The sequence below is a fragment of the Orycteropus afer genome, unplaced genomic scaffold, assembly GCF_000298275.1.
Source record: "Orycteropus afer afer isolate SDZICR_OR568_19922 unplaced genomic scaffold, OryAfe1.0 scaffold00359, whole genome shotgun sequence".
In the NCBI taxonomy this organism is placed as follows: domain Eukaryota; kingdom Metazoa; phylum Chordata; class Mammalia; order Tubulidentata; family Orycteropodidae; genus Orycteropus; species Orycteropus afer.
The window spans coordinates 67,056-76,847 of record NW_006921946.1 but is presented as its reverse complement, the minus strand read 5'-3'; the positions used below and the strand labels follow the sequence as shown (position 1 = coordinate 76,847).

Below are 9,792 nucleotides of genomic sequence, written 5' to 3'. Positions count from 1 at the left end.
TTAGCAGCTGAATGCTTCATCCACTGTGCTACCAGAGCTCGTATGATTTATATAGAAAGAAACAACATCGAAGTTTTGAGGAACCCAATTTAAAGTGCATGCTATTTGTTCTTGTTCTTTGTAAAAATATATACTGTGCCTATCCTCAAAGAAGGTGCTCTGGTGATGCAGTGGTTAAGGCAGCTGGCTGCTAACAAAAAGGTCAGTGGTTTGAACCCACCAGTTGCTCCACGGGAGAAAGATGAGGCAGTCTGCTTTCATAAAGATTTACAGCTTTGGAAACACAATGAGATAGCTCCACTCTGCCTTAGACAGGGTTGCTATTAGTTGGAATGGACTTGAGGGCTGTGGGTGTGGTTTTGGTTATCCTCAAAATGGAGAAATCTCTATTTTACTTCTCATCATCTACAGTGCCCAATATTGTGCTGGTTTATTTCATTTGATTCTAGAAGGTGGATCTCTTCAATAAAACAAGTTAACCAAAAGCCTGAGAAAGTTTTCAGATTACAAAGAATTCAATGATGTTTAAATACTATTTTCACCCAAAACGTGTTTTGATATTATTTTAGCAAGGGACTTAACGCTAGTCTAGTTGGCATAAAGAAGACATCTTAAAATGTGTATTATCTTATTATTTAATGCTAATACTGTTGTTACATTTAAAGGATGATTTGCATTCATTTGCATACATTATTAGATTATCTAGCAAATGAACAGTTAGTTAACCACTTCAAAATGTATTACACTGCTTTAAATACTAAAGGTGACCACAGAGGTCAGCAGAAATTATTCTGCAGCCTCACTTGTGCTGTCAGAGGTGAGCGTGGGATAAGCCACTTACCTCTAAGGTGAATGACAAAACCACATCCGACTTGGACAGCTGAATCTCGTTCTCATCACCTATGTCCAAAAACGCAGAATTCTGGGAACGTTTTAATTTTTGCAGTTTAAATTCTGGACCACCTTTCGATACTGGAAGACTTTCCAAATTGGCCATCAGCAAATTCACAGAAGACCGCAACTCTTCTATATACATATTCTCCATTTCTTTTGCAATAAACTTGGGGAATTTTCTTTCCTTAAAAAATAATTTAAAATGTAACAATGTTACTAACACAAGTAATAGTTCACTTTTATCATAAAAGAAATTATGACAATCTCAATACAATGTTGTTGCTGTCATCAGGTGCCCTGGAGTTGTTTCCAACTCATAGTGGCCCTATGGACAAGAGAACGAAACACTGCTGGTCTTGGACCGTTCTCACAACCGTTGCTGTGTAAGCCCATTGTTGTACCCATTTTGGACATGTTACCAGGAGGGACCAGTCCCTAGAAAAGGACTTGGTAGAGTAGAAGATCAGTGGAAAAGAGGAAGACACTCAGGGAGATGGGTTGACACAGTGGGTACAATATAACGTATCTCCTCCATAATTTAGTCTATCTAGGCTTTAATAGTATCAGACTTTGATGTTTTGATTTTATCTAAAGGTTCCTCATATATCTTACTGGTGATCATTGTAGTACAAAATGAACAACACTATATACATTTTCCCATTAACTTTGTTTTTGAAAATAATAAATTGAATAAAAACAAACAGGAAACAAGGATGTAAGAAGTGTTGGTGCTCAGGTATATAGATGAGTCTTCATTAGCTAATAAGAAGTTGCAGAGACATAATGCCTAAGGAGTTTGACTGCTAACCAGAAGGTTGGCGGTTCAAATCCACCAGCCACTCCACAGAAGGAAGATGAGACAATCTACTTTAAAGATTTACTGTCTTGGAAAACCAATGTGGGTCATTATGAGTTGGAATGGAATTGATAGCAGTGGGTCTGATTTTTGTTTTTTTCATTAGCCACTGCTAGTTTTGAAGCTTGGGATAAATGCTCAGGATACCTTGCTTTGTCTATCAGGAAACAAATGTTCATTGTTTGGTCTTACTGCAGATCCACATTGTTGGGAGGATGTGACTTTTATAAAGAAGCACTCAAGTTTAGAAACTCCCATCACTGAGTAGTAACACAGCCATTTTACTGAGGCCAAGTTCGTTTATGGCCATCATTTCATTTCTTACAGAAGGTTTTGAAATTTTTAATTTTAAAACACAAGGTCAATTTATGATAAAAGCTGTAAGTAAAAAATATATATATATAAATTTGGAAAATTCTATGTTCTTCCTAAGTGATATGAATATTGCCATTCCATCCTCATATTGCTGTGAAGAGATTTCTGCTGCTTCTACTTAGTTAAAAGAGCATTCTAAATATTGATATTTAGACCAGTATGAACAGACACTGCTAAACTGCCCTGAGAGAAGATTATACCAACACATGGCTACACAAACAGCAAATGACAGTACTTGATTCCCACACTTTTTCTTGTTACTTTAATCTTTGCCAACATAGAATTTAGGTTTTTTCTTTTAAAGGAAGAGAGTATGTAGTTTTATAATGTCAAAAGGGCACTGAATGTACAAAACTGGCTGGTGATGAAAGCAGCTACCTTTCAAGTCATTACCAAATGCTCTGGAAAATCCCTGTGTACACTGTGCTTCCCCTCTGCATCATTCAAAACAGAACCTAAGAAACCCGTATCTCCAGCGCTAATGGGCTCTTTGTCAATCTGCATTTCTTCTGCCGTGGCCGCACCAACTCATTCAGGGGCAGAAAGAAGCATCCACCCACTTCACGAATTGGTCCCAGAGTCCCAAGCTACCTGGGCTTCATACCCTCTACTATAACCTGCAGACGTTCCCTGAAATGTGATTTACATGTAATCAATATTAACATTACATATTCATGATTACAAGGTTATTCAACACAATACCTACACGAATTATTTACTTTCCCAAGGAAGATTCTTATGTTTTCTTTTAATACTTCTATATAGTTTGAGTCAACATTACAAAACAGTAGCTTTGCATCCTCAGGAAAAACAGACAATACTGTGTGGTATCAATGGTTAACACACTTGGCTGTTAACTAAATATGTGGCCGTCTGAGTCCACCCAGAGGTGACACAGAAGAAAGGTCTAATGACCTATTTCTAAAAAATCAGCCACTGAAAACCCGATGAAGCACAGTTTTACTCTGATCATGTGATGACAACTGATGTTTTTACCCATCCATAGAGTAGAATATTTGCTTTTCTTTGGAGATTATATACATAGACACGCACACACACATAAACATATACATATATGTGTGTGTGTGTGTATTATATATATATAAACATATTTATGTATATACAAATGTGTTCATGGGTGTGTATACGTGGGCATACATAAAATGGGTGTGTGTACTTGTGAGTTGGAATTGACTTGATGGCAGTGGGTTTACTGGAGCTTTTCTTGGGGGGGAGCTCTGGCGGCATAGTGCTTAAGGCATTTGACTGCTAATCAGAAGGTTGGCGGTTCAAATCAGCCACTCTGAGGAAGGAAGACTTCCGTTACCTCCTCAGAAACCCAAAGTGGGTCACTATGAGTTGGACTTGACTCAATGGCTGTGAGTTTGTTTTTGTTTTGGTTCATTCGTTAACCAGCAGCTCCATAAAATCCTTAATGTGTGCTAAGTTTTTGTTAGTTTGAGTCATGATTTTGCCTTTTTTTAAAATTGTAGTTTTACCAAAGTAAAGGCAAAGATATCACATCCTTGAAAGTGCTGAGGCATCAGATTTTTTCAAATTCCCAATTTTATGGACATCTTAAAATTAGCACGTGGAAAAGAAATCCAACATTTTCTTATTTGGCATTAACTAGAAACACCTTTCATCATCATCTGTCAGGGAAGCAGTGGTAGGCCTCATCAAAACTGACTGTTACATTAGTATTTTCCAACTATTCAAGGAATAGCCTATACTCACGATCTGCCTATTTGTTTTTTGTCCTTTGAAAAAGGTCACAACTCTGCTGCACAGCTTTGAGGTTTACCAACAGTACTTTATCAACATTTTTTAGACTGCGTGTGTTGCTTCTCACTTTAAACAAAACCAGTTGTCCATCAGGCAAGTACACATGTTAAGCTTGAACTGACCTAGAGAGAGGGCCAGTCTCTGGTTGCTTAATTGTGAAGAGTTCCTCCTATAACCATGGGTTAGATGGACTACTTTAGTTTGCTGGACAGCATAGCTCTCTAGGGGCCCTAACACATTAGATACAGGAAAACAATAATGTTTCATAAAATATTTCTCATTAATAAAACTTAGTAAGTCCCCTTTCTCACTAGATGAAGTCTGGGGTTCACACCACTGGATGACTTTGCCACGCTGTTTCTCATGCCTACATTAATTTTAGATTTTCACTTCAGGATCATGGCACCAAGTAAACCTTAGGTGGAAGCCTGATTACATCTTCACTGAATGCCATCTTCTTAAAACGGCTCACCCTGATTGAAAATGATAATTACCCTTCCCTCCTTTCCACATTCCTGACACCACGTTTTCTGCTCCATTTTATAAATAGTAGTTATTGTGGGTTTCTCCCAACTAAAATATAAACTCCACTAGGACACAGAAGAAATATTTTGTCTGAGTTTTTTTCAGGGTATATCCCAAGTGCTTAAAATTGTGCTTAGTGCACAATAGGTGCTTGACTAATATTTGTTCCATGACTCTCCAGACAGAACAAATGAGGCTCTGAAAGGGTGACTAACTCCCTAAAAGTTTTATGTCTAGCAAAGAGCAGTCATGGACTTGACCAAAGGTCTTTCTGGCCCAGTTCACACTCTTTCCATCACTTCCTAATTATTCCTTGGCTAAAATGCTAAAATCAAATTTATATCCCTTGAAACAGATTTGAGTCCTGTGGTTGATTGCTATATTGCTCTGTTTTATGAAGTGTGGAAGGGGGAATTTCTGATTGCCATCTACGAGCTATTAATAAACCATACTTGTCAATTCATTGGGCTGAAGGGACAGCAAGGTCTGAGAGAGAGGGCCTGGGCTTTGGAGTCAAAAGGTCAGGTTTTGATTCCTGCCTCTGTCACTTACCTGTTATATCATCTTAGTGAAGTCTATAATCTTCCCAAAGCCTCAATTGCCTTGTCTATAAAATTAACTTAAGGATATAATCTACCCTTATAGATTTACAGGGTTATTGTAGGATTTAAGACAATGGAAAGGGCCCTGGTGGCACAGTGGTTAAGTGCTCAGCTGCTAACTGAAAGATCAGTAGTTCGAATAAATCAGATGCTATGTAAGAGAAAGATGTGGTGATCTGCTTCTGTAAAGATGGTCTTATAAATATTTTGTTAAAACAGATTAAGTGTGGTGAATCTTAAGTAGAAAGTAATTAAACCCGCTCCATCTGCTATGTCTGTATTTTCACGGAAAGGGATCTTGTTTTTGGTGGGATACGTGTATTTTTTCTTCCATCTAACCCCAAAGGCTTTCCTTTCATCTCCATCCTTTTTCTATTTTATCAACATTTCTGATGAAACCCTAGGGTCCTCTCAGGAAAGAGTCCCTGTATTTATCACTGGCTCTCTCCTCGTACTTGGCCCAGAGGTTATGAGCAGGCATTCATGCCCTCAGACATGAATGTAGAGGATTGACTGTCCTAAGACATTACTTATTCAGCTAGGCCCTTTGAGGAGTAGTCTATTGACGACAGCATATGATGTCTCAAGTACAATCTGCATACACGTTTCCCCCTTTATCCAAAAGTAGAGCATTCCTATGAAACTTTTTGTAAGCTGAAATGGCATAAAGTGAAGAAGTAATTAATTACCCATCGATTCACATGGGATAAAAATTTGAGCATTCCTAGACCCAAAATCTAACCTATCAGGTCATATCAAAATAACACACAAACCCTAAAATAACACTAACATAAATGCATTTCAAAGCTCCGGCAGCTTGGTGCTGAGGTGTCGAATGTAGATCTGGGGGAAGAGCTTGGGGACAGCTCTGGCCGCTTGGTGTGTGTGCCAGTCCTCACTGGCTCCTCGCTAAAAAACAAACGCTGGATGCTAGTTTTGTTCTCTGCCTTTTTTCATAAAAGGAATAATCTTCTTCACATTTCTTCAACGAAAATAGGCACTAATGTAGGTAATTCATAAACGCAAAGTGGTATAAAGTGAACTTTCAACAAACAGGATTACCTGTTGCAGTGTAGTAAATTACATAGTGTGGCTTTTCTAGCCATAAGTCTTGTAAACTCTGTGGTGGAATTGTTCATGAGCAAATGAGTAGCTCCTGACTGTTAAAGTTATCCACCTAGGGTATTTCTGTTGAGAGTGGCACAAAGCAATATTCTGGGCGGTCTCTCTCTCTCTGGTGTATAGAATTCTGATGCTGGGATTGATTAGTTTGGCCACTCTGCCAGGCTCAAAAGGAGCCCTCCTAGAGACAGAAGGAATCTTTCACTGTCAGCTGAGAGATGTGAGAAACACACATTGCTGAGAGAGAGACGTGAGAGACACACACTGCTGAGAGAGGCACCCAGAGACACCACTGCTGGGAGAGAGACACTGAGAGACATGCACTGCTGAGAGAGATACCGAGAGACACCACTGCTGGGAGAGAGACTTGAGAGACATGCACTGCTGAGAGAGAAACACCAAGAGACACGTACTGCCGGGAGAGAGACTGAAAGAGACTGTCAGCTGAGAGACGGTGGGTTGAGAGAGACTGAACGTGTTCCTGGACTTGAATTGTAGCCTGTTGATTCCCTAATAATCCCCAAAATCTGTGAGTTCTGTATGGCCACCGCAGTGAATTATTGAACCCAGCAGAGAGGTGGCAGGTGCTGCAGTTGGTGTCAGGGTTGGTGAAAGGGCTGGAGGGAGGCAGCATGTCTGGCCTTGGAGGAACAGGCCTTGGGCTACTGATGGTGATTCTGTCTTCCTCTTGTGGGGTTAGAGGAGGTCTGAAGATGCAGCCTCCTGCCTATTTGGCACCTGTACAGAGTTGTTGTGTGCTGTGGGGTTGATTCCAACTCTGTAGGACAGAGCAGAACTGCCCAACAAAATTGCCAGGTCTTTTCTCCACAGAGTGGCTGATGGGTTCAAACCACCAACCTTCTGGTTAGCAGCTAAGTACTTTAACCACTGCACTACCAGGGCAACTTATAAATGCTGAGTACAGTTTCACTGTCTTGTCCTACCATGCCTAGCACACATCTTTGTATTTCTTCTTAGTTTTAAGTCCTTAAGAAAAACAAATTCCCTTCTGGGCAGATTCTAATCCAGGTTAAGTTCTTTGGTAAAACACCATTCTCTCTATAGCTTTCACCTGTCTCAAACTGTTTGATCCTCTATTCCATCAATTCCATACTCGAATATCTAGAATGACGTCTTGTCTCTCTAGATAACCAGTCACATGGCATGCTGTCCTTTCAACATGCCCTCTATGCAAACATAACTCTTGAGCCCTAATTCCCATCACCCTATGTCTTCATTCGTCTGGAGATTCTTCCTCAGGTATCTCTGGTTGGGTCCTCACAACTTACTGTCATCCCTATTACTCAATTTATAGGTTCCTACTACCCCTTTTCCTCTATTTTTAACTTAATAAATATTAAGATAAACACAATATTAGCATTCTTAAGGCTAATATAATGTATATTATAAATATACGTTATCTGTGCAGAAACACACAAAAAAATTCATTTGTTAAAGTCACTAAGGAGAGCCCTCTCAAGTTCAGAAAAATCATTATCTGGATTTGGGAGGTGGGTGTATGGGTATAATCCATCAGACTGTAAACTAGAGATTAGTGCATTTTACTATATACAGGTTCTATCTCAATTAAAAATAAAATAAAATAAAATAAAGAAAAAAAAATCCCTAAGTGGAAGAAGACCTAAACATTAATACATTAAATATTCAAAGTTCTTCTCAGCAGAGGGAGAGGCAGAAAATCTTATTCTCAGAACAATCAATAGTACTATAATCACAATTCTATTGAGAAGACTAAAAATTTTATACCACTGAAATTAACCCATCAATTCACTAAAGAATGATTAATTCAATTAAGTTTCATTGTCTCTAAAAAGCCTTAAATAATAAAAAGGAACTCATGATGTTTGTTTGAAATCAATTCTATTCATAGAAAGATGGTGATTGGGCAAATAAAAGTAAATGCATTATTGTATCAAATATATCTTCCAGACTATGTACTCATTGTTTCAAATTACATTTTACATTCATTCATTGAATCATTCATTCACATGCTAATTGGACACCACTATGTGCCAAGTGCCATGTGGCCTACCCTGAAACATATTGATTTTTCTTCCTGCTTATGTTTTACTTAGTATAATTTTAAGCTTTTTTTTAAAATCTGGAAGTTTGAGAAATTCAGGTATTGCTTTAAAGAAAGAAAAAAACTACCAATTTTATCATTTAATTTAGATATTTATATCTAAGATGGATATGTGAAACGGAATGAGATGCTCCATTTGGATAATATGCATTCAGATATTTGGGGCTGAGTAGGATACATCCACAGAAGAAATTATGCCGGCTTTCATACCTTGTAAGAAAGCCTTACTCGTTCCTTTCACAAAGTCTATATGAAGAAAGCAATGTAGTACAGTATGCCAAAGTTCACAGTTTACCTTTGCCATTTTCTCTGCCAACTGCAGCCGACCATCAAGTTCCCTTCTGATCTGGGCTGCTTGTTCATCAGCATTATCCAGCTGAAAATAAAACAGAAGTTATATTTATAAGATTACCTAATGGCAGTGGTCTACAGATGGGAGCAAGAATTAAAGGACTCAAAAAATCTTAACCAGTTCTCTCGACCACCTATTAAGAAGAGAACGTAGAACGTCATTTAATTAAATTGGTAGCCTAGTTAAACTCCTTGGGTTTCACTGTTTTGTTTACTTTCCCCCCCCACAGAAAAACTGAATTAATATCTACGGTTCAATAGCTCAGTTTACCAAGAAATCTAGTAATTCTTTGCCCTACCTGTCCACAACAATTCTTTTCTTGAGGCTGTATTAGATTGCCATTAAGGTCATTCAATTCTGTCCTCACACAGGGCAGCCCTAAATAGTTCCAGACACATGAATCCCTTGTTTGTTCTTTCAGATGCCCCTCACAAAATTCTGGATAGTGAGGTTCTGAGTAATGTTGTAATTCCTTCTATGTACTGAAAAAAATACTCCATTTTTAAAATAAGTTTGTAATAGTGCTTAACTGTAAAAGTACAGTTTGATTGACTGAATAACACTCCATCATTTAAGTGTTCATATAAGCCCCTATTCTAATAGAAAACAATTTCTACTGCCAAGAAATCCTTCTACTCTTACAGGCTGGTACATAAGAATTCCATTCTCCTAAGTTCCACTGAAAAAAAGGAAAACATGCTACTGTTACTTATTTTTTAAATAGCCTCCATTTTGATGGAAACTTACTCTTCTTTCTGTATGAAATAATTCTTTAATGTTTTATATAAATTCATTTATATAAATCACAATTCTTTTATTCCCCAATTGTTTCTCAATCGTCTTTCATTAGTTTGCTGTAAACAATGTGAACTTGAGGACCTTCTACGAGCTATGCTCAGTGTAAATACCAAGTGGGGATGCAGAGGCGAACAAGACAGACATTTCTCTCGGTTTAATCCCACTTCCTCTCCTACTTCCACCATTTAGAAGTATGGACACCCAACAACACATCCACACTTTGGTAAAGATCTATATAAAGATAGGTTAGAACTGAATACAACATTGTTGTTTTTTGTTGTTGTTAGGTGCCCTCGAGTTGGACCCGACTCATAGCGACCCCTCCTTGGGTTTCCGAGGCAGTATCACTACGGAAGTAGGATTGCCCAACCTTCCTTCC

General features: G+C 38.3%; 1 protein-coding gene across 1 annotated transcript in view; it reads right to left on the bottom strand.

Moving 5' to 3' along the window:
* Positions 1 to 9,792, bottom strand: part of CADPS2 (calcium dependent secretion activator 2) — a 420,173-nt gene that overhangs the window by 395,881 nt on the left and 14,500 nt on the right. The window contains exons 2-3 of the mRNA XM_042782532.1: positions 8,559 to 8,639; positions 842 to 1,078 (exon numbers count right to left, since the gene is read on the bottom strand). Of these exons, the coding sequence (XP_042638466.1) occupies positions 842 to 1,078; positions 8,559 to 8,639 (318 nt within the window). The remainder of the gene's footprint in view (positions 1 to 841; positions 1,079 to 8,558; positions 8,640 to 9,792) is intronic.